Here is a 27,460-nt window from a genome sequence, read left to right on the forward strand (position 1 = left end):
TATCAAATAAAAACAAATAACTAAAGATAGTCCTCAAAATCCAAATCCTTCCAAGCTAAGTCCTTGGAGGTAGCTTATCACCTGAACCTGAAAATGATGTTCCCATATAGGGTGAGCCACAGCCCAGTAGAAATATACTAAACCAAATATAAGCAATGAATAAAGCGATAGCATTTAATAGATGATTAACCTAAATAATCAATTACATCATTAAACTGTCTCATGACACTAATGTCTAAGATACGTTTTACCTTCCAACATTATCAATATGGCTCAGAACCTGGCCAAACTTACAACAGTGAACTATATATATCATATTCACATTCTTCCAATGTCAACAAACAAATGAGACTCAGGCTCAAATCAAAACACTTCATACTTCTAGTTTGATACACATTTTAGTGCTGTATCAATAAAAACACTTCAATATAAATAAGCACACATAAAAGTGATGCTAATGGAGTCCATCCCCTATCTCCTCCCAAACAAAATCCGGTTTAGAGGTCTATCCCCTATCTTCCCCTAAACCGTGGAGTACATCCCCTATCTCCTCCCACACAAAACAATGTATGTAAACACATAACATATACAACACACAATCAATACACATAATGTCTGTATTAATTCAACAGTCAAAATTGATGACTTAATCAATGAATAGTTTCAGTTATCCCTATTCCACATGCAGTGTCTACAACAATCACGACTATCCTCCACCGATAGTCCAAAACAGTTATTTCTAGACTTGGAAATAAATAACTCAACAATTAAATGAACGAGTGATTTAAATTAACCAACTACCCCATTTAATCAATAAATTGCTCAACCTCATGAATTTAACTAGTTTCCCCAATGTTCCTTAAATTAAATATACAATTCAATTTATTTAAACAACTAGGGTTTTTCCCAAAATTACCAAAATACCCCCAAGATATTAAAATGCCAGAACTTAGGACACAACGTATACATTGGAGTAGGAAATCCCTACCTCGAAGAAAATAACCCGAATGGAGAAGACGGAGATGAAGACCCAAATTCCAATGTGCTCCAAACCACCAAACGTTTAGATTAAATGGAAGCCCTCGACTCACTCTATCTTTTTAATAAAGGATCTAAGGTAGAAACTCACTCTAAGTAGATCAATCCTAAGAGAGAAGGTGTGTAGAGGGAGAGAGAACTCGTACCTAGGGTTTTGGAATCTGAAAGTGGATGAAAAACTAATCTGAAACACGCTGCTGCCTATTTAAACCCGACAGGCTCGCTCGAGCGAAGACTTGGTCGCTCGAGCTACCAGACACAATAAATCCTCACTCGAGCTAAGAAAATCTCGCTCGAGCCAAGAATGCAATGCTTCAGGTCTGCAACCCAGAAGCACGCTCGAGCGACAGAATGCTTGCTCGAGCGAGGAACTCGAAAACATACACCTCGCTCGCTCGAGCGAAGAAAATCTCGCTCGAGCGAAGAAACACTGCTCTCAGGTCTAAACTAGACACAATCGCTCGCTCGAGCGAATAAACCCTGGCTCGAGCGACGGACCAAAACAAAGAGTTCGATCGAGCGAAGAACTTCTCGCTCGAGCAAAGGATCAAAATTCTGGGCAGCAACCCTTTGCTTCCGAGCTCAACCAACCTGCTACATACCTGCCCATTGCATCCTATAACTCCAAATGAGAAAATAAAGGACGACAACAACAATTATACAATGACAGAATATACGGAACCTAAGTCCGGATACACTAATCAAATGGGAAAAAGACCGGGGTCGCTATAGTAAAAATAAAACTAACTAAGATGTTAAAAAAAAAAAACTTCAAAATACGAAAGTTGTTGAAATTTATAGGTTATAGACACAAAACAAATTTAAAAAAAAAAAAAGAAAAGTGATCCTTGAATTTTGTTTGTAATTAAATAGCTTTAGAATACAAAAACAGTTAAAAATAGAATTAAAATTTGTATAATAAGATAACATAAATGTTGATTTTTTAACTATACAAAATTTAAATTTCAAAAAATTATAGATTGCATTTAACTCTTATATAATTTTTAACTTACTACGGTTCTTATTTTTGAGTTCTTTTTTAACAAATTTTAAAAAATTATAGGTGACATTTTACTCTTATCTAATTTTAAAACTATTATTCTCTCCTGTTCTTCTATTATTAGAGTTATATTAGATGTTTTTCATATCAAGATTATCTTATCTTATTTTTGAATTTTTGAATTTTTAAATTTCAACTTTGATTTTTTTTTTTTTTTCAATCTTCATTTGATATTTACTAAATTTCTCGCTACCTCATTTTTCTAGGATTTATTTAAATTTCTCTTTCTATGTTCTTATAATTTATCTTCACATTTACACTTGATTTTTTTTTTAATCTTTGTCTTATATTTACAGGATCTACTCTTACTCTTCATTTTCAATTAAGTTTATTCTTTTTCTAGGATTTATCTGATTTTCATTTTTTATATTCTTATAGTTTATCTTGAAATTCACACTTAATTTATTTTTATTTTTATCTTATATTTATAAAATCTCACTCTGACATTTATTTTTTAGTTGAGATCAATCAAATCTATTATTTAAGTATCTATCTAAATTAATATCATAGAATTTTGTTATTAATTTTTAACATATTTAGTATTGTTTATCAATGTTTTAAAAACCGGACCGATGAGTGTACCGGAAAAATGATCGGGTAGACGGGTCACCGGTTCAACTCGACATCGAACCGTGACGTCATAAATATATTAAAATTATATTTAAATAAAAATATAAGTAGTAAAATTATAAATTAAAAAAATTAAATAATCTTAAATATTTCTCCTAATACTTTTTTTACTAAAAAATATAAAAATATATTTGAAAATATTATTAATTTTAATTTTGGAAGAAGAAATCAAATATTCACTATTCCCTCCATATGATTTTAATTCAAATAATTTGATTGAAAGAAGAGTAAAAATTTTGGAGAGATATCAAAATTTAAAATTTCCCTCCAATAAATTTGATTGAATCTCACATAAATTTCTTGAGTTTTTTTGGAAATTTTTTTTTCTTATATATAGGTAGAGATTTTCACAACAATTTCAAGCTCTCAATGAAATTTCCTCACAAGAAAAAACCCTTAAAAGAAAGTTTCCAATTAAATTTTTTTTATATAATATATATATATATATAAGAAAGAAAGAATAAAAAATAAACAAAAATTCAATTTTATTAACCCGGTGAACCTCCCCCGGGTCGACCGGTTCGACGGTTCAACTGCTGGTTTTTTCGATTTTTACAAAATAGGCCGATTTTTAATTTCGAACAATTTAGTGGGTGTATCCGGACTGGAACCCCGACCGGTCGACGGTTCAACCAGTCGAATCGGCCAGTCCGGTCCAATTTTTAAAATCTTGTTGTTTATCAGCTTTTGTTACTTGCTCATGCATAGCACGGATTACCACTAGTAAGAATCAAATAAGAAAGTCTAATCTTACAAGTCTATAAAGCACAATAATTTTAGAGAACCGTTATTCACATTTTACTTTGTTTCAAATATTTTTATTTTTTTATTTTTATTGTACATAAAAATAAATATATTTGGAGTAAAGTAAATAAGAATAATAACTATGTACAATAAAAATGAAGAATGAATTATATTTGAAATAATATAAAGTGAAATAGCGGCTCTCTAATTTTATTATTTAATATATGATGCTACAAGCACTAATTACTTTCACCCAAAAAAATTAAAATAATAATAACAAACAAATAAAATAGAGAAATCTTAACTATATTTCAACAATGGCTATGAAGACTCAATAATTTTTCTTTTCTAACAAAGGCCCCGTTTGGTAGAGCTGTGAGAAAGTAATTATAATTTATAATCTAACAACTTATAACTTATAATTATGAACATAAGCTGATTTTTAACTTATAAATTAAACTTCTCATCCCCCACTCAAAGAATAAGTTAATTTTTGACTTATAAAAAGTTATAAGCTGTATTGTTAAACTGAACCAAACACATCAAAATATCTTAAATTAAGCTAAAACTGAAATAAGTTGGAAATAAGCCCTACCAAATAGGGCCAAAAACTCCCATTTGGAATCTTGTCTATTTTAATTGACTTTTTAATTATTTAGCTATTTTAATTTGGTTAAAAAAATTATGTTTTAGATGATAGCTGACTTTTTTTTGTAGTTAATTTAATAATTGTGAGAGACAAAATGAAATAGTAATTATTATTTAGATGTGATATTTTATCATATTAACCATTTTAATCTATTTTGTTTTTATTAATTATTTTAATCAAAAAAGGCAAAAAAAATATTTCCCAAACAGGACCATTGTCTAACCTTATTCAATCTTTTTATCATCTTACAAAACAATGCACGTGACAATGATAACAACAATAATTGACACCTCCATTTTTTAGAGAGCCTCACACCCCTTCACAATTCCTTTTGAATTTTTACCATTGATGGTGTAAACTCCACACATATATAAGTGGGATCCACACATACATTAATGGTTGAAATCTAAAGAAAGTTGTGGGGATCTCCAAAAAATAAGGTCTCAAGCATTTTTCTTTTAATAATTATAATTAAACCAATAAACAATTACAAGAATTCAAGTGAGTGATAATACAAAATAGTAGTAAAAAGCTGTGACGTTTAATATTTTCATTTTAACAATTTTTCAAAATGTTTTAAGATTTTAAAAAAATTACAAATCAAGTCGGATTTTCAAAAATAATTACAAATACATGAAACAATTTATAATTTTAATAATTAAAATTTATAAATTTTATCATCATTAATTTAATTTAATTTTCGTTTTTCAACTGATATGTTATTTCCTTTTTGAAAAGAAAACTGCTTGGGAGCACTAATTAGTGCTCCCACTAATTAGGTGACAGTGGGTCCCGCCATTAATGATGTGATGTTTTGGTCTTGGAGTTGTGTTTTTTTTTTTTTTTTTTTAATGCATTAGTGCTATTAGTGGTGATGTTTTTAATGGAATGAATCATTGTTGTTTTGAAAAATGTTTGAAAACACTAAAAAGGGATCACTAGAGGAAACACTAATGATGTGATAGTGAGCCCCGCCCACTTTCTATGCGTTGCTTTTATTTATTTATTTATTTTTATCATTTTCAATGTATTAATGCTATTAATAATTTATTTTTTAATGATCTAAATCATTGTGGTTTGTTTTTTAAAAAAGGTTTGCAGCTTGATCATCACATGCCACGTGTCGACAAATGGCGAGCCAACTTGGGTGTGAGGATTGCATTCTTGAAAAAATTGTTTGCGGATCAGAATCAGAATCAGTTTGGGACTTTTAAACAAAAGAAAACAAAAACAAAGTCAAAACTAACAAAACAAATTCAACGAGAGATGATCACATCGTTCTCAGGAGTAGGGCCTCCTGAGCAGGGACTGATATTGGTCAACGCCGTATGTGGGGACCGCCACCATGACTTTGACAGCGTCCGTCTGATCTTGAACAGGCAACAGCAAACAGAACCTATCGCAGCACACGGGTCCCACGTGAACCGGCCTCCCCAACCCAAAGTCAACCCGGTCCAGTCCCAGCCTTGACCACTGTGAAATAATCAGAACCCCCACTGTGTCAGGACTCGCCATCCTCGACTCACTCACCGATTCCACCACATCTCTCACGTACTCCTTCCCTACTCTCTCCTTAGCTTTTCTCACTAACCCAGAAGCGTAACCCAACCCTTTCTCTGTCAAGTCCTTTGCGTTTGTTTGGGCACAACCGAGTACGAACGCGTTGCCGTAGAACCCGGTGGGTAGACTCGGCTTCACTCGGTTCCGAATGTTGATGCTGAAGAGGAGTTTTAGGACTTGGTTGGATGGTAAGTTTAGAGCTCTGGCCCAGCTTCTCCATACGTGAGCGGAGAGGACTTCGAAGGACGAGTATGGGAACTCGCTGGGTTGACCCGTGGACATAGCGAGTCTTTTCAACTCGTTTAGCCATGTTTTGTTGAATGTGGTTGAGGTAGGAGTGATTTGAGAGAAGCGAGTGTCGAACCTGCAAAGGTCTGGGACTCGGACGAACTCGGGATGAGTCCCGACAAGACTGACTCGACCCGATGGTGCTAATGTTATCGGGTCGAGAAGGTGGCGCTCCCAAACGGGTTTGGTTTTGAAATCACCGAGTTTGACTCGGCCAGTGGCTAAGTCAGCAAACAAGTTGAGAAACTCAGAGCTTCCAATCCCATCGCAAAGACAATGACTAAACCCAACACCCAACGCTGCACAATCGTCGGCCAGCCACGTCAGCTGGACGACGAGAGGTGGGACCGCTTTAAAGCCCTCGGCCGACGACAGCAGCTTGCGCCATTGGGTAACGAACCGCGGGGCCCTCTCGAACTCTGACGCAGTGTAATCGGAGACCGCTTCGATGAACCCAGCGCCCTGGGCTCGACAAACTACCTCGAGCCCAGAGCCGTTGGATCGAGCCCTGACCCTACCTGCCAAAGGGTAGTAAGGAATCAGGGCTCGAGCTAAGGCGGACATGACTCGGGCTACGATGGTGGGTTTGTCGAGAACGGGGGCGCGAGGGCGGTAGATGAGTAAGTACTCGATGGTGAAGCGGAGGAAGAGTTGGGAGTCGAGGGCGGAGAGGGAGAGGAGACAAGATGGGGTGGGCTCGGAAGGAGTGATGAGAAGAGGCTGTTTCACTCTTACAAAGCTTCCCATGTTTGTTGTTGTTTCACTTTCACTTTGTTCTGCTGTGAATTTGAATCTTAGTTTTGGGTTTATGGTTGATGATTTATATGAAGATGAAGATGATGATTGAGAGTTGCAAGTTTTTGGTGGGTTATATATTATGAATGATGATACATGCATATGGATATGAGGTGGTTGTTGCACTTGGTAGGAGAGTAGAGTACTATATATATATATATATATATGAATACGTAGATGGGGGTGGGTGTATCTTTTTCTGTGTCTACTGTGAAAGATTTGCGAGAGATTCTCCAGGCATAACTTTATGGGAGAAAATTGGATTAACAAAAACAAATGTTGAACAGCTTGGGCTTTGCTTTCTGTCTGTTCCACGTACTGATGATAGCTATCACAAACCCCCCTCTCTCTCTCTCTCTCTCTCTCTCTCTCTCTCTCTCGTTTTTGAATAGTGATTTTATAAGCTGATACCTGTCTATGTCCTATCCGCCAGTAGCAACCACAAAATATTTATCAAAAATGCTTTAGAGCTCTAATATAAGAGCTCTAATAGTTTTAATGAAAAGGTAAGACCCATTCTGACATGATATTTGTGCCTTGTTTTGTTTTTTGTTTTTTTTTTATACTTTGATACATCATTAGAGCTCAAATTAAAGTGCTAGATTTAGAGCTCTCTAGCATTTTCCAATATTTATGTAGTACATGGTAGGGTGTTTTGTATAGTTGATAAAAAATTAATTTTTTAATTTTTTAATTTTTTTAGCATTTTTTTTGTGATTTTTTTAGGAGAACTCTCCAGTATTATTTTGGAGAAATATCATTTTAATGGTATGTAGATAGAATAAAATCGATTTGGTGAAAAAATTTATAAACTTGTCTTTTAGCATTGAATATCGTAAATAATAATGTTAAAATATTATGAAAAAAATATTATAAAAAATCTTTATTAATGGGTGGTTTGGAATGATTTAAATAATTGTATTTTTTGATTTTTTATAAAATATGAGTTGGACATGGGTTGGATTTGAAGTGATGTGATAGAGAGGTGATATAATTTAAATAAGATGATGTAACTTAAATAGGATAGTAACTTTTTAACTTTTTGACAAATAAAGCCTAAAATTTTTCATGTTTAGATTAATTTGTAGTATTTTATTGATTTTATGCAATTATCTATAGATTAGTTTCATAAAATTTTAATAATATTTATTTTATAATGCATAACATTAGTCTATTGCAAATGTAAAACAATTAATCCAAAAATTATAAGAGTTAGAAATTTTATTTATCACTGAATTTATATCATTTCTTTATGTCACTTCATACGTATATTTATGTCTTAAAACTCATGGATATGTGTAAAATTTATCATATTTAAATAAACATATTAAAAACTTTAAAAAATTACTAAAAATTATGCACCTAGTCCGGTCTATCCATCCCATGGTCTGGCCTACCTCAACCCGCTTCGATATCTAACTCATTCTAATTCATAAAAGACGATTTATGTTGTGTTTGGTTAAGGGATTTGGGAAGGGATTTGGAAAGGGAAATAGAAAAGGTAGGTGAAATGTGAATAAATTATGCCTATATTTCACATAATTTCACACACCTTTTTCCTTTTCCTTTCCAAATCCCTCCCCAAATCTCCCAACCAAACACAGCATTAAGATTTTACTTAGGGGTTTGTAATCCAACTCGCTTATAAATCCGATCTGTAAAAGTTCGCATGAGTAAATCTGGCCCTAACATTTCATTAGCTCGTATTTCAAACTGTTTACTGAAAATAATTCTCTTACACCAATTCAACACTGTTCACTGAGTTATATATTGTCTAATTTCGAGCCTATTACCATGAAATTAAAAAGAGCCCAAATAGCTCTTTAACTCACAGAAGTCCACTGTTAAGATTCATTAATTCATACAATAAACTAATTCAATTCCATTTCAATAGTTATATTGATTATGTTATAGGATGGATGTTTGATTATATGTGAAATGTTAAGACGGGGAGTACGGAAAATATATTGAGAAGTAGAAAATGAAAAAATAATAAAAAAAATATTAAGAAAATTAATATCTAATTTTATTTTTTAGACTTAATGATTTGTAAAAGATATGATTAGTTAATAATTAAAATAGATATAAGAGAAAGAGATGTCGTATATATTTTAATAGATTGTCGCCTTATTAAATTTTAAAAATTAATTTAATTTTTAATTTTAATTTTCTGAACAAGTCAAACTTGGCCAGTTGATTGGTCAATGCTTGGGAGACTCAGTTCATATGTGGGATTTGGATACACTAGTTGCGGACTGGTAAGCCTAACCCAACTCATTGATGATCCTTATATCAATTACTATAAATACTCAAATATCTTGGAAATTGTATCCTTTTGCTATTATAAGTGTATTCTTTATATAGTGGTAGAATTAGTTCGGTTTAGCTTAAATTTTATGTAACCGTAACTTATGATTTAGTACTTAGGGGTTATTTGAGATGTTTTAAATAAGTGTATTTTTTTATTTTTTATGAAATATGAGTTGAGTTTGAAATACTGTAATAGAGAGCTAATGTGACTTAAATAGGATAGTGACTTTTTAATTTTTTGACTTTTTTAAAAAATACCAAACCTAGCCTTAATTTAGACTCAAATTGAAACAATTGAATCATGCTCACCTCTAATAATGAGCTTAAGAAAAAAAATAAAATAAAATAAATCATCATTTTGCAAGAATATTCTCATTATATATTTTTATAATTTAATTTTATGTAGTTAAATTTGTACATGTTTTGTCATACATATTGATAACTTGTACATGAAGATCCGGTTGGCATGCATGAAATGAAGACGTACAAGTACAACCAGATAGTAATAAAGTCTACGTCTACCATATGAGTTGGCCCCACAATTATTTTTAGGATAAACTATGCTCACCTCCCTAAGTTTTTTTTTTTATTTTTTATTTTTGAAAAAGGTTAATTGTACAATTTTGTTATAATGGGCAAATTTTGAAATAAATAAATAAATATATATATTTTAATTGAATGAAATTGACAACATTATCTTTACATTCATACAAGTAATGAATTACGGATAAAAATAGATCTAATTATCATATAAATAAAAATTTCAAAAAACTCAATGTAATCAAGTTAGAAATATGAGATGTATATATATATATATATATTGTTTTTAATTTTAAGATAAGTGAGTGCAAATTACCTTAATTTTTAGGAGGAATTACACATCAATGGCATAAAAAATGATTTTAATTATTAATATTTATTATTTTATTATAAGGGAGTATTTAGAATTATCTAAATAAATATATTTTTTAACTTTTTACGAAAAGATATGTAAAAAAATAGAGATGTGATATAACCTAAATAAGTGCGCTTATATAAGCTACACCAAACACTCCCTAAATATTTTTTTTTTCCTGATGCCATTAGCATGTAATCCCCAAATATTTATCAGGAGCTGTCCATTTGATGCCTTTGATAGGAGGAATTATTCTGTCTTTTAAAAATTTCAATTAGACTATGTACGCTTCTAATTTTATTAGTTGTTTTATATATTATGTAAAATAAAAAATAAAAAATATATAACTAATAAAATTATAACAACACACCCATAGGCCCCGTTTGTTTTGGGTTATAGCAAGGGGACTAGGATTATTAGTACCTTGGGATTAGTATATGGGGTGTTTGTTTTGAGAGATAGCCTTGGGACTATTAATACCTTGGGACTAACTAATACCTTGGTATTACTAATACCTTGTTTGTTTTGAGAGATAGGGAGGGTACTACTAATACCTTGGTATTACTAATACCCTTGGGGAGGGGATTCATAGTGAGGAGGTAGAGATGGTATTAGAAAAATAGTGAGGGGATTAGAAATTTTTTTATTTTTTTTATTTTTTATATATTGGAATTTTTTTAAAAAATATAATTTTTAATTTTTTATATTTTTTTATTTGTTTTATTATTTTATATAAAAATAATTTAACAATTCCTCACTACTAATCCCCTCACTATCAATCCCCTCACTACTAATCCCCTCACTATCAATCCTCTCACTAACAATCCCCTCACTATTAATCCCCTCACTATCAATCCCCTCCATTTTATCTCTGAAAACAAACGACCCTCACTAACAATCCCCTCACTATTAATCCCTTCACTATCAATCTCCTCCATTCCATCTCTAGAACAAACGGGGCCATAAGATATAAAGCGGATAGAGATCATTATGCATATATTAGGGAGATACGTACATAGTTACAAAATATATATTGTACAATTGTCCATGTGCAAAGAGCAGTTGTACCAAGGATTTGATGGCGACCAGTCGGGTTACGAACATTTCCGGATACAGTTGTGATGGGTCCACATATTTGCCCCGATCCCAACAATTATTGTGTTACATGATATTTTTCGAAGCCCACATAGCAAGTATTTCATTTCTTTTAATCTTTGACAAATAATAGTCTACAGGAGAATTTTACTATAATATTATTCTTATTATATTTTTAAAAATTATATTTCATTTATTATATAATGTGGCATATTCGTAAAGGTTTAATATTAATAAAATTTAGGAATAATTATAAAGAAAAATTAAAGATTTGAGTTTTGTAATAAAATAATTTTTAATTTAATTTTTTCAATTTAAACCTTAATCTTTTGATTTATTTTCAATTTAAACCATTTATCTATTTTCGTTAATTAAAATCAATGAAAAAAGAATATTTTAGCATCAAACTTAATGTAGATATATACATAAAATGTTTAAAATATCTTTTTTTCATTGAGCCTAATGATTAAAATACTATTTTTTTTGTCAATTTTACTTAGCTAAAATAGTCAGATGATGTAAATTGAAAACAAATAAATGTATAGAGTTTAAATTGTCAAAATTAAAAATTTAGAATTTATTATGTTACAAGGGTCAAATTTTGAGATTTTGTTTTTTATAATTTCTACTAAAATTTATGTAAAACTTATTCTACTAATGAATGCGAGTGTGTTGTATCAAATTATAAACAGTATATAATAAGACGTTGTAACTATCCTAGAATTATTGAAATTTTTATATGAATTAAAACATTTAACATTAACGGTGTCTTTCTAATCAATAACAAAAACAAAAGCAATAGTCGTTGCGGTCGCAAAATAAAAGCACTTGGCTCTACCCATTTCGACTTGATGCTCAAAAAACTAGAGTAACAAAGAATCATTGTTCGCAAAAATTATTAGATAAGAATTCTAGTGTCATCATATGTCAATCCAATAATATGTGGAAATATAATAATTTTGTTTCTATTTTTTTTATTTTTTTATTGAAAAAATGCTTGCATATCTCTTATTATTGAGTTGACACACACATGTGACTTTTTTCATTTTCAGAGACACAAATAAATATTTATAAACAAAAACATATACACATATTTTTCTTCACTAGTACAACAATGGTATCTCAATAAAAGAAATAATAATAATAATAAAGAAAGAAACAATTTATATTTATTTGATCACAAAGATCATATATAAAAAAATCACTTGAAAACAACAATACAACACGATTTTTTTCAAAATGATTTGTTTATAAAAATTATGAATGAAAACACGGATTATTAAAATATTCTAATTATCTAAAAAACTATAACAACAATGTTAGGAAAATTAATTATATTTTGTTTATTATCTTATGTCACACACTAACATCTAATAGTACTATGGATCTTACAATTCACCTTGATTGGTTTGGTTCAAAATATATTTTCTATTTTTTTTTTCATAAAAAAAAAAATGAAAACTCAAGAGTACTTATCACTTTCATAAGATTTTCTCTCTTCAGGATGAAAATAATTTAAAAAATATTTTTTTAGTGTTTATTTTCGTCAAACTATTTCTATTTTTTGAAAACAGATTTTGAAAATAAAACCAAACAAAATGATTAATATTCAATCGATGTGGATATGAACTATGCTACTCAAGATGATTGTTGTAATACTATAAAAAAAAAATACATAATAATGATTACAAAAATATGTAACACATATCATAAAAATATATAATAATGATGCATATGATACATATTTTTTGAGTAATGTATACCATAACATTACCCTGTACAAAATGTAGTAAACCCACACACCCCCCAAAAAAACAAAAAACAAAAAACAAAAAAGGGTTAAGAATCCTGAATAATAGGGATCTATAGTTATCATGTCCTTGAATGGTTCTAAAATTAGAGGAGGAATCAAACAACAAAGGTCTGAAAGGCACACCATCTACTTGTCGGATGGTGGACCTAACCTAAACCTTATTATTAATCATCAATCCACATGGACTCAAAAATAGAGGGTGTCACATTGAAGCATCTCAACCAGACGCTTAAACTTTTTGGGCATTTGTACTTTTGAAAATTCTGAATTCTAACTAACCATTGGATTTATATTAAATCGACCACAAGAATATTTTATTTCTTGAATTTATATCATATACATCTACTAGAAGAATATAATCTTATAATCATCTAGGTGTGAGACTAGGGTGAATGAATACTGTTTGCTATTCTCTAGGGCGGCACAAAATGTTGCACATAAAGTTTGTTGGAACATGTTGTGGATTTGGTATTTTTTTTAATCCCTAAAAGCAGGAAAATATAGAAATTGATACAAAATATTTGTTTGACAAATTGCTTTAAAAATTGTTTTTGAAAGTTTTTAGAAAATCTTATTTGTGGGAAACACTTGTAACTTGTTTTTTGAATTCCTTTTAAAATAGTTTTTGAACAAATATAAAAACTATAGGGTCATGTTTGTTTGGGTAGACATGAGCTTGGGATTGGACTAATAGTCCAATAAAATTATTAATTCGATATTTGGTTAAACAATTGAAGTACGGACTAATTATTTTAAACTTGGCTTTTAGTTAAGATAGGATACATAATCTAACGGATTCGTAATCCCAGGATTATTAGTCATGGGAATGCTAATCCAGTCCGCTCAAACAAACATGGCCTAGGTGCTTGTGAATTTTTCATTATTTTTGTTTGAAAAATACAAAACTTAACCCAAAAAAAAAAAAAAAACAAGGGAAGAAAATGAAAACAATTCCACGCAAAAAAAATTCCACTAGTCAGTGAATTCGAAGTTTGAATTCAAATTTGTAACTGAATTTAGTGCTATTTTAGGAAGATTAGTAAAAAGAGCGTTTTGATGCAAGGGGAAAAAAAGTAACGCAACAAAAATCTTTTGGGGAGAGATAAAAACGCAAGTCGTTGAAATTACGTAACCACCCTCCATGTTAACAAATTGGGGTTTAGGGCAAAAAAGTAAAAAAGTAATGTTAGCATTTGGTAGAGCATTCTAAATATGATTTGAAAGTAGAAGTTATATTTTGAGTTTGTGAGTTTTGGAATTATGATTTGAGTGTGAAAAATTTGTTTGGTAAAAGAGTTTTGAATTAAGTGGAGAATTTTTGATGTAAAAACTTACAACTCATAACCAAACATACAACTCAAAATTCTTTTAAAGCCCATAATTTTTTTAAAAAAATTTGGAAAATATTTTTTTCTAATATATAAAAATTAACATATGTCAATTTTAAAAAAAAATTAAAAAAAAATAAATAAATAAATTTGCATTGTTCCGGTAAGACGTCCGGTGGGACGACCGGTTAGGCCAAATTTCAAAAAAAAAAATTTGAAAATCGCACCTCTGTGTGAGTTTTCTACAAAGTTTTCTAAATATTGTGGAAGTATACTTTGAACATCCTATCCAAACATCGTATTGGAATGTGGGCGTAGAATCATAGTTTGGAAATCGTTCCAAACATAGGCTAAATTTTCTATGTTGGGTAAGGGTATTTTGGTCATTTTAATTTGATTTGACACTATAAACAAATATTAAACCAAAAAGTCAAAAGTCAATTTTTTATCAACTTTTCAAATCACTTTTCAAAAAAATTAAAAAACTTGGTAAAAAATCAAGAGCCAATTTTTTACCAACTTGTCAATACACTCCTTAGCAACATGAAATATTTTATCCGAATCTTTCATGTACATTCCAATCTAAAGCTTTTCCACCGTCCAATTAGGTTAGGAAGATCAACCGTGGGCAATATTTCTAAATAATTTTAGAACCCTCGAGATATTGCTTTGTAATTACCATTCAATTATAAATAATAAATAACAATTTACAATCAAACATTCATAGATCTAATTCAGCTAGACAATAATTGAATTATATCTACAAAAAAATAATGACAAATCAATATAACGATATAATGTGGAAAAAATTATAATTTGAGCACCTCTAATTGTGATAAAAAATCACAACCCAAAACTAAAATTAAAAAAAAAAAAAAAAATTCTACTAAGAAGACAAAAGAATTACACACAAGATCTCTCAATTACCTAGTGAATCCATGCACAAATTATACCCAATTTGTTGTGCCTCTTCTACCACCGTCTTCACCTCGGAATTACTTTGTCCAACATTGAATCCACAACGTTGATGTAAAATCCACGACAATAAACTACTCTGGAATCCACCACAGCTTCAGGTCAAAGTTCCTTGAAATCTATTGATGAACACCTCTCTCTTTTTGTGAATGAAATAACAAAAATCACCTTTGATGTTTGTCAATATGTAATTCGTTGATCAATCGATCACCACTTATACATCAAGAAAACTTTTACATAAACACCCTCCAATATAAAACACTTTATTTTTTACTTCTCTTTGAGAATCTGGACGGGTTCAACCTAACAAACAAATAGCGCACTTTATACTAAACAATGCTGCGAATACAACTCAAACGCTCACTTTACCACTTACCGCTTGAGCGGTGTGACTGTAGACGATGCTCACATATAGGTCAACCGTGCGAGCGTAACATCTACCATTCGAGTGGTAAAATATGTTTTCCAAAAGTTTAGAATGCAGGCTAAGATATTGAATGAACTACTTAACTACTCGATCCTTATGCTTAGTCATCAAAGAGGCAAATAAGGACTGCTCAAGTCAAGATACGAAATTACAACACCAACTCCTCTACTCAGGCACAGCACATGTTGGATTCACATTTAAACTTCCATAACCTCTCTCTCTCTCACACACACACACACACACACACACACACACAAAAACAACGAAAGTAATTACAATTTAATGACATTTTTGTCCAATAAGATTGTCAATTATAAAAAACTTAACAATTTCCAATTAAAAAATAGTAAAGACACAATATTTTCTGAGACCTCATGCTAAAATAAGGTTTTATAACATTTGATGTTTAAAATTTAAGGCCTTCTACAATAAAAATCTTATAAGATTTTCTTAATGTGTTTTAGACAATGGGTTAAGTGACCTATGACTTACTAAATTCAGTGACATGAGATTTTTTATCCGAATCTCTCTTATTCTCCTATCACAAGATCCATTTTTATCATACAAATAGATCAAAATGACCAATAATATGATAGAAAGATATTTTGAGACAAGAAAATAAAGTAGATACTACACAAATTATCAAACATCAAATTCATCCCCTCTTATAGGAATAAAATAAAATAAAATAAAAAATTGGTGGTTAGTGCCATACCAAGTGCAATGTTTTGAGTCCATTGATATTTTTGGGTCATTTCATAGTTAGGAGGGACAATTCAAATTTGTATATAGTATACAATAATGTTTTGTATCTAAATTTTCACATGTTATGGTTGTGGTATTTATACACAATCCAGATCTTACACCACATTAGTGGACCTCATTATATATATATATATATTTTTAAAATTTTAAGAACACACTGTGAATTGCCATGGTCATAGGGGAAGTATGTCTTGGATATATAGAGCACCCAATGTCGTCACTGAAAGACACAAGACGAACTCTTAGATACGCTTTGTTTTTATTTGGAACTTTGGACTGAAATTTGAAATCTGCAACAAAGAAAATTAGATGGGTGGGCACATATATATGGCATGTCGTCCTCACAATTTTAAATAATCCACAAAGAAATAAGTCAACAAGAAAGAGTAGATTAGTTGTCTATTGTTGAATTTCAATGCTTACCGACAAAAAAAGAGAAAAAATTCTACTTCATGCATAGCGACCTTTAACCGTCATTGAAATAAAAATTACCTAATATGTCTGAAAAATCATGCGTCCATATGTCGGGCCAATAATATGTTATGATTTGTCATTATTTTTTTTGTTATTACGATCATATATTCATTTAATATGTTATTATTGATTGTATAAACAATTATAATAAAATTTTCAATCCCGCTTGGTAGCTCTAAATCTTCGTGGCTCGACTGGCCTGAATATCAAAACGATGTCGTTTTGATTTTTTTTTTTCTCTCTTTCTCGTTTTTCTACAGATTTGTTGATCTGAAGTTGAAGAAGAAAAGAAGAAGAGGAGAGAAGAAGAAGATCATCAGCCAATAAAAAATCAAAATCAAAAATCAAGAACATCCTCATCGCGAAGATCAGAAAAAAATCAAAATTTTTTTTTTTTTTGATTGATAGATCAACCAATTCTTTGACATCAAGAACAAAAAAAAATTCAGAAAAAAAAATAAAAATCAAGAACATCATCATCATCAACACATCAGCCAACAATTGCCAACAATTATTTATTTATTTTTTCTTACATCTTCAAAACAACATCAAGAACAAAAAAAAAAATCAAGAACATCTTCATCAACACTATCATCAACAACAACAACATCTTCATCATCAACACATCAGCCAACAAATTTTTATTTTATTTTCTTTCATCTTCAGATCCAGGAAAAAATAAATAAAAAAAAATAGAGAAATCAGAGTCACCGTTGCTCACCGTCGCCAACCCTCCATCACCGTCGCCCCGCCATCACCGTTACCATCGCCAATCCTCCATCACCGTCGCCTCTCTCTCTGTTTCCATCTCTCTCCCTCTCCCTCTTCGCCTCCCTCTGTTTCTCATATATAAACGCGACAAAAAAAAAAAAAAAACACCTCGACGTCGTTTTGGTCAGTTGAGCCATTCGGGCCACTTATCTTTCGAGCTACCACTCATTTTTCTAAAATTTTTAAGGCGAATTACACTAATGATTTCTATAGTTTGGGATTCCTGTCACTTTGATGCTTGACTTTTCAATTGTGACAAATTTGATTCTAAATTTTGAATCTTGTTTCAAATAAGAACAATTGAAGATACTATTGCTCAATTTTAAGGGCAAAGTCATCAATTTGATAAAATATAAACTATTTTGACAAAAAGAAATGTCAAAAGAATATTTTCAAATTTTTAAAAATTATTTATGCTCACCAAGATAAAATTATGTAAAATTAATAAATATTTTACACATTAATTTATTTATTTTACCAAATTAATTTTTATTATGTGTTTGGATGATGATCATGTAATGGATGGTTGTTTTTATTTTCATTAAATTAGTTTCTATTTTTCTAAAAGTCAAATATGGCAATAATTTTGATATTATTATTAAACCAATTCATTAAATCAAAAAATCCAAAACTAAAAATATTTTATATATTAAATATATCGATGACACATTAAAAGCCTAACAACCACTCATTACATGATCATTATCCAAACACATAACGAAAATTAATTTGGTAAAATAAATAAATAGAGAAATGTGTAAAATATTTATCAATTTTACATAATTTTATCTTTGGTGGATTGAAATAATTTTTAAAAATTCAAAAATATTTTTTTAACATTTATTTTTTTTCAAATTAGTTTGTATTTTATCAAATTGACGACTTTGTCCTTAAAATTGAGCAATAGTATTTTCGATTGTCCTTTTTTGGAATAAGATTCAAAATTTAAAGTCAAATGTGTCACAATTGAAAAGTTATGGACCAAAATAATACGAACCCTAAACTATAGGAACTATTAGTGTATTTTGCCCAAAATTTTAAAAGCCAAGATAATTATTGAGAGATTTATTTATAAATCCAATTTGGAGGATTTATTTATAATATTCCCTTATAGAATCATACACTGTGAACATTCACATTATTTGTGCTAGTATGACTATATTTTTAATGTGAATATTAACATTAATTGTGATTTGTTGGGAGTGATGCATGGTTAATGTTGTCATGTTATTTTGGTATTATAGAGATACTGTGAACATTCACATTGTTGATAATTGTTTATTATTGTGTACATATAACCATTTAGTGTACATTATGATAAATGCAATATTGATGTGAACATTTATATCTCTATGTTATATTATTAAGATGCACAATATGTTGTGACCAAAATATCACATTGTTATTTACGCTTATATGACTATTTTTAATTGTGAATATTAATATTCATTAAAGACGTAATAATCACAACACCAATGTGAATTTTCACACTATGTGATAATCATGTAAAAATCATGAAAACTCATACAATAATTAATGATATGTGAACATGAACATTCACATTATGCAACAATCATGCAATCATCAGTTTACATTGCACATAATGCAACCATCACACGTTTCTAATATTGAAGTTCACACCACCAAATGCAAAACACTAAAATTTGATAATTTGCAACAATAATGATTTCAGTGGATATGTACATTAAATTCAAAAAATTACCCAATCAATAAGCATACATATACACAGATATATAACATCATATCAATCCATCTCGAAACAAAAAGTCGAATCCAACTTTAATAAATTATTGAACAGTTCCGAACATACATCCCTACCAACGCATACCTATATGTAGTTGCAAAACAAAAATAGTGCTAACCTTACCCTTATGATATTTGAATGGAAGAAAATAGAGTTTTGAACTGCAATAATGAAAAAACGCATAGTTTCGAACAGTAACGGAAGAACGCAGAGTTTGGAACTACAATAATGGAAGAATGATGATGATGATGATGATGATGATGATGATGATGAGCTCCTTTCTGGGTTTCTCTTATTTTGTTTTTTTCTTTGATGATCATCACCCAATTCATCTCTTTGAGTTTTTGTTGTTTTGTGATTTTTCCCAATTCTCTAACGAGCAAGTTAAAGAAAGAGAGAGAGCATAAGAGAGAGAGTATGAGAGAGTTTTTTTGTGTTACAAGATTCTTTTTCAACCATGTTTTCTTGTCAATATTATAATTTAATAACATAGATTTAGGTTTTAAAGATGAAGATGAAGATGATTGAGATTTTAATGTTGTAAATTATGACTGAAATCATTATTGTTGTAAATTATCATATTATAATGTTTTGTATTTGGTGATATGAACTTCAATATTAAAAATGTGTGATGGTTGCATGATGTGTAATATAGACTGATAATTGCATGATTGTTGCATAATGTGAATGTTCATGTTCACATATAACTGATTATTGTATGAGTTTTCATGACTTTTGCATAATTATTACATTGTGTGAAAATTCACATTGGTGTTGTGATTATCACATCTTTAATGAATATTAATATTCACAATTAGAAATAGTCATATAAGCGTAAATAACAATATGATATTTGGTCACAACATATTGTGCATCTTAATAATATAACATAGAGGTATGAATGTTCACATCAATATTGCATTTACCACAATGCACACTAAATGATTATATGCACACAATAACAAACAATTACTAACACCCACCCAAAAAAATAAACAATTACTAACAATGTGAATGTTCACAATGTCTTTATAATACCAAAATAGCATAACAACATTAACCATGCATCACTCCTAACAAATCACAATCAATGTTAATATACAAATTAAAAAATAGTCATACTAGCACAAACAATGTGAATGTTCACAGTATATGGTTCTATGAGGGAATATTATTTATCAGTTTGCATTTGTAATAAGAAAGTTCACATTAACATTTAGTGAGAAATTTTTAAAAGATAGACAATTTAAGGTTTTAAAAATGTGAGAGATTTTTTCTGTGGAATAAAAGGGAGATTTTCTGCATAGAATGAGGGAGATATTTTCTTTATGGAATAAGGAAAAGATTTTATCCCTCAAATGTAGAGATTTTCCCTAGAATAATTAGAGATTTTTTCTATGGAATAAAGGAGAGATTTTCTCCATATAATGAGGGACTGTTATTATTTTTTATTGGGTATTGATTTCAAAATGGAAACATGCACAAAAAGTTAGAAGGGTGATTTGGTCATATTATTCTAAACACAATCTAATGGAATATTAAAAAAGAAGATGGATTAAATGGGATATAACAATTAGAAATATGACTTTTTGAAAAATGACCCATAATTATTTGTCACTAAAATATTATTTTATTTTTAAAATTTTAAATTTGGAAATTGTACATTTAAATTTATCAATTGTAAAATTATATATATACAAAATTTTCTCCTCAATGCAGTGAAAGTGATGTCACTTTACAATTATAGGACTCCAAATATATGGTTTTACAGTTGAAAGGGATAAAAGCAATATTCAATAATAGTTGAAGAACATATGTATTAAAAAGGGGATAAGCTTCTCCCCCAGTTAGGAAACCTAACTAGAGCGTGCTGTTGGGCTTACATGGGCCACCACAGAATTCAAATCGATAATCTAAATTATTAAATTTGTAGAACTCGTTGAGTACTTTATTTTTGTAAAACATCACGTTCAATGTATATCAATAACCACTTAATCAGAACACGTTTTTGTCAAAAATTTATTTTCAAAATCATAGTTACCGTTGATACAAATTTGATATGATCAAATGGCTATCGATTTCAGATCAAAGTAATTTTTTTGCAATGATGAAATATTCGACGATTCCTACACATTAAACAGTTCAGGTTATTGACGTGGGCTCAATGGAGCCCAATAGCACTCTTTTAGTCTAATTTTGGACTGGAGCCAAACTTGTGCCGTTGAAAATATTCTTGTTTTGTTTTGATTGATTTTCTAAACGATTATGATTGAGACCCCCAGTGGGGGTTACCCCCACGACCCCCACTGGCACCCCATTGGTCACCTTTGTTTTTTTTTTTTTTCAATTACCAACCCCCACGTGGGCGTGGGGTGGAAGAAATAGGGGGTCTGGGACATTTCTCTTTTCTAAAAGATAGGTTTTTTGTTTTTCATATTTTTTTAGTTTTAGTAAATTTTTTAAAATATTTTACTTTTAGATGCACATAACTTAGATGTATTTAATAAGTAAAATATTTGTGAAAAAATATTTAAAAATTCAATAAATATACAAGAATAGGAAAATGTATTGAATTTTTATATATTTTTTTGTATTTTTTGTATTTGATGATTTTTTTTTAAAAAAAATCTATAAATATTATGCTTTTTAACTGTATCTAGATTAGATGCATCTAAGATATAAAAAATAAAATTCTTAAAATATTAAAAAAATTTATTACAAAAAAAATATGAAAAACAAAAAATTTAATTTTTTGAAAAGTAAGCTCAGTTTTCTGAAACCATGTATATTTTCTAACTACAAAATTCTATACAAATTAACAGAACATACAACCATCTTGTCAACCAAATTTTGAATTTTCAGCCGTTATGAATTTAAACTGCTAACCCATGAATATCAAGGAAGGGCCAAGTGTAGATTTAACATTCATGTTATTTATTTATAATTTTTTGGTGTTTAAAAGCTATAAGGACTGAAAACCACTTCAAAAAACTAAAAAAAAAAAAATAGAACTGAAACCATAGTTCACCTTGTTATTTATTTATTTTGAAAAGTGTTGCACTTAATTAAATCCCAAATAAAGAATTTAAAGTTTGAAATAATCATACATTTTTTACATATAAAAAAAGAGAGAGTATATAATCTTAACAAAAAATATTTAATATATAAAAATGTAAAATTATATTAAGATTTGTTAATCAATATCTTTAAAGATCTTGTTAACAAGATAAATAGTGAATGTAGACATTAAAATAGTAGATGCTGTATGAGTTAACACAAAACAAATCTTGACCTACCACCAATCTATTGTTTGTCGGTAGAGGCTGAGGGGGAGAAAATAAATTACACATCCTCACACGTGTAAATCAATAATTTTAAATATATATATATATATATATCTTTATTTAGTTACTCACAATCATTAATTATAATAAATGTTACTTGAACTTCATTAAGAAAATAAATGAGCAATATTATGTTTACTTAAACTGTTACTAACGATTTTATTAAAAATACCTATGTCCAAACATCATTAGATGGTTAAGCCTTTGTTTGGCAATGACTTTTTTTAGTTGGCTTTTTAGTTTTTTTGACTTTTTTAGTCTGAGACTTTTTTGTTTGTTTGATATTCTTGATTGGCCTTTTTGGCTTTTTAACTTTGGAATAGTGGATTTTTTTTTATCTTTTTGTGATTTTTTGAATTTTTTTTTTGGTCATTTTGTGATTATTTAGCCTAACATGAAAACCAAACACCACCTAAATGACATTGTTTGTTTGATAATAAATCATATTTGGCCTCTTATATTTTTAGTAAGATTTTTAATAAGATTGTTAATTTATGTAAAATTATTCAAAATGAATTCTCTCCTCACTGGGTATGGTATGGACTTGATTTGAGAGTCATCTCCTAAATTATGCCACATTTGCATTTTTTATATTTATAAATTATAATTTCAGGATTTATGTATTGATTGATCAATTTAATTAAGTCAGATTTTTTACTCAAATTCACTATTCACCTTGTGAGTTGATTGAAAAAAATCTAAATTTTGATTTATAAGAAATGTCAACCTGGCACAATATAAGAGTTAGGACTAGACTTTTCAATGAAATGGAGGAATATTGAACTCTTTCTTTAATAGTAAATTATTATAATTGTACCACATTATTAAAATAAAATAAAAAATATAATAAGTACAATATTAATCCGTTTAAATATGTATATATATTACAACTGTTAGAAAAATAACTGTTTTGTGTGTGTGCGTGTGTGTTTTTTTTTTTTTTAAAAGTTGATATAAGAAATTATTAATTAAAAGTATTCTTTCTCAAGCTTTTAAAAATAAAAATAAAAAATTCCAGACAAAATCGATTCATTGCTAAATTTACAGCCTTAACATTGCAGTAAAAAATGGTTTTTCACTAATACACATAATCGACAATGTGAGAAAGAAAATTATAAATATAATTATAATTACTTGAATGCATGTACAAATACATACTGATTCTCAAGTTAGACAAATAACTTTCCTGCTTTATCTTCAGTTTAATTAATACAATTATAATTACTTATATAAATAAAAAATAGAAGGAAAAAAAAAAATGACATGCTAAGAATTAAAATATATTTTGTATATGTGTTTGGTTATGGTGTGCAACTTACACCTTACACCTTATACCTTACACTTACACCTTACACTTACACCTTTTGTAAAAAATTAAACCTTACACTTACACATTTTTTGAGGTTGCACACAATGTGCAACCCACTTACACCTTACACCTTACACTTACACCTTATACTTATACTTACACCTTACACTTACATTTTTTGTGTAAGTGGCACATGGTGTGCACTTGCACACTTAAGAAAACTACTTTGTATATATATACAAATATATGTATATAGACAGAGAGATAGGGCTAGCTTACTTGAAGAAAAGAGAAGTATGGACATGGGCCCAAAATGTAGGGAGGAATCATAAGAGTCAAAGTAGGTCCCTATTGAGGGGGACCAAAGGTGATGCAAAATTTTCACTCAATAGGAGAGCATATATAATAAAGATAGGTTTCATGGGAATGAGATTAGAACATATACATATATATAGTTTTTAGATTAGTCTTGCTTTTTAGATGGATATGCATGGATCTCCATCTTCTTTGTTCACTCTCTCTTCTCCATCAAAATCTCTCTCTCTCTCTCTCTCTCTCTCTCTCACCAGTTGGATATGTCTCAAACCCTTCACATCTTTTCACAAAAAAAAAACAAAAAAAGCAAATAAAGCAAAGATGTAGTTCAGATTTTATTGGGGATTAGATGGGAATATTGCTTCGGGATTATTATATGTTACCTCATATTTTAAGAGGCAAGTTGCAGGCAATTTTATTTTTACTTTATTTTATTTATTTATTTTTTAAAAAATTTTGTGGTCGAATTCATGCTATCAGAAGTGAGTGAACAAAATCCTTTATTCTTATTGGTTAAAATAGTAGGATACTCACTATTTTAATCAATGAGAATTGAGAGCTTATTTACCAACTACTAAGCCTTCGTTCGGGATATGGGTTAATTTTTTAGCTTTTTAATTTTTTGATTATTTTGGTCTTGGGTTAAAAAGTTTCGTTTGGGATGGATTTTTTAGCTTTTTTGACTATTCTGAGAAAAAAAAATGAAAATGATTATAGTTTGGATGTGACATTTTATCACTTTTTAGCCTATTTTATCTTTTTATGACTATTTTAATCCAAGAAGAAGATGCCAAACATAGCCTAAGTGGATGAGCAATATTATCATTTTGTTACCTAAAATATGTTTTGATAAAACAGGTTACTAGGTAACTGATGCAACAAATAAAAGTTAAATTTTTACTGGAAGCCTTTTAATCAAAGTTATAGAAAAAGGATTCTGCTAATGACAATTCTAGGTGCAATTAATAACGAACACAAAATGCTTAAAAAATTTATAATCTTAATACATTTTTCAAATACTTCTTCATTTTTCATTACTAACAATTGCCCTACGGATTTTTTTTTAGCGTTTTTCTTTAAAAAAAAAAAATTTATTAATCAAGCTTGTCTCCGGTCTACTTTATCTACTTTTTGAAATTGATGGTTCAATTTGTATGGATGTAGGCCCATCCAGAGTCCATTTTCGCAGTTCAAACTATTTAATTTGTAAGATTTATCGAACATATTATATGCAAAAAATCAATTTTGTACTGGCAAAACTTTAATCTAAGTTTCAAAAATTTTATTATATGATCTTGAGAAAATAATGTATCAATAATCTCAAGAGTTACAAAATCACATAAATTGTTTTGTATTTAGTTGCTTGTCCCACTTAATTGTGTGATTGTTAGATCATTGTTATAAGAAGATGGAATAAAAGTTGTAACCTTTGACATTAATCTCCCACTTATGTGGGTCTATAGACAACCAGTGAGTGAGGTGTGTTATTCTCAGTTGGTATCAAGAAGAAGAGTATACTTAATAAAAGAACATCTCTGGTTTAGTGGCTAAGAGAATAAGATCAGTTTAAGGTCTCTAAAGTAAGCAGTAGGTTGTGGTATGGTTTCCAAAAGTTGTAGCAATAAAGGCAAACATTAAAATGTGCTTCCACTATTTTTAACTGCCAAAACTCCAATTATTAAGAAATCAAACTTAGTTTTACCAACCACATATATTTGTCCAATTATATTTAATTCTCTCTCGATACGATCCTCAATAAAAATCTTATTCTTTTGGATTCATTTTCCTATGAAGAGATCTTGACAAAATTATACAGCAGTTACTGATGTTCTATTATCGAGTTTTTAATTACAGATTTGATTTCTCTCTAGTGAATTTGGTGTTCAATGGGACCTTCTCACAACTAGTGATTTTAACCTAGGGTGGCTTCCAATGTGTGTATATATATATATATATATTACAAGTGAACACACACTTGTGTCTAATTTGTAATTGGATTTGACAATTATTTCAAGCAATTGAAAATAGTACAATTTATAGTAGTTGTCATATTTTCAGAAAAAAATTCTTTGTGACATTTACACTAATAGAAATGTTTGCTTTATATATTAGTATAGATAAAGAAGGTAGTGATGTGTAGTTTTTGTTTTTGTAAACAATAAATATGTGTGTGCACATAATTTGTGCATAGAAAAATACCCAAAAAGTGATAGATGAAACAAATTTAAGTCATGTATTGCAAGACTTACATTTAGAATGAATCTTGACCACACGAAAAATTTTATTGATATATTTTTATACACCAATTCTATGTATATCTAGCATTGCTCTTTTTAAAAAATTCAATTCACTATATATTTAAATATCATGTATGATATCATCATCTAATAATAAATTATCAAAAAAAAATGATAAAGCTTACTATTTAGATGTAACTATCAGATCTAACTCAATCTAATTAGTACAACATTGTAGAATGAATTTTATTATATTCACACTGTAATTTACTATTGAATAGTGATATCGAGTAATAATATAACAAGACGGTTGATATTAAATTTTTACTCCAATCAACTGTTTTGCCCTCCACAAATTTTTGTTTTGCATATTAAATTTATCAAAAATTGAGTATTGATGCCCATGAATAATATTTCACCATGATGATCATAACGTCGGTTCAGCTATATATGTAGTGTTGGAAAGATCTGAACTTATATGTTTGTAGTGTTCATTAATGTCCCCCTTGAGCCCAGACACAGATCTCTTGATTTCCAATCATAGGATACCATGAAATAAAAATAAAAATAAAAATAAAAACAAAAAAAATGACATTATTAATATATTTTAGTACTGTTTGGTTCATTAAAATAAAATAAAATGGAATAATAATGTTAGGGATTCAAAAATTTTATTCAGATAAATACTAAGAAAAAGCATTGTGTGGTAAAAAATTATTTTTAAGTGTGGATTCTATTATACAAAAATCAAATATGGATCACACCTCGCCATTCCGGGTAAATTGCTTGATATTTTTTTCTAGGTATTATCTTTTTTGAAAATAGAATAACCATTTCATCATAATGTTATTCTCATTTTAGTTTCTCAAAAAA

General features: G+C 29.3%; 1 protein-coding gene across 1 annotated transcript; it reads right to left on the reverse strand.

Moving 5' to 3' along the window:
• Window positions 1–5,253: 5,253 nt before the first annotated feature.
• On the reverse strand, window positions 5,254–6,961 carry LOC114285584 (HXXXD-type acyl-transferase family protein). The gene has a single exon (XM_028228631.2). The coding sequence runs from the start codon at window positions 6,864–6,866 to the stop codon at window positions 5,403–5,405; it is 1,464 nt and encodes a 487-aa protein (XP_028084432.1). The 5' UTR covers window positions 6,867–6,961; the 3' UTR covers window positions 5,254–5,402.
• Between the last annotated feature and the right edge of the window lie 20,499 nt (window positions 6,962–27,460).

Source organism: Camellia sinensis, chromosome 1 (genome assembly GCF_055761805.1).
Source record: "Camellia sinensis isolate YWXY chromosome 1, ASM5576180v1, whole genome shotgun sequence".
Taxonomy (NCBI): Eukaryota; Viridiplantae; Streptophyta; class Magnoliopsida; order Ericales; family Theaceae; genus Camellia; species Camellia sinensis.

Excerpts from the sequence above, each read along its gene's own strand:
- LOC114285584 (XM_028228631.2), bottom strand. The coding sequence starts at position 6,866 with ATGCATGTATCATCATTCATAATATATAACCCACCAAAAACTTGCAAC.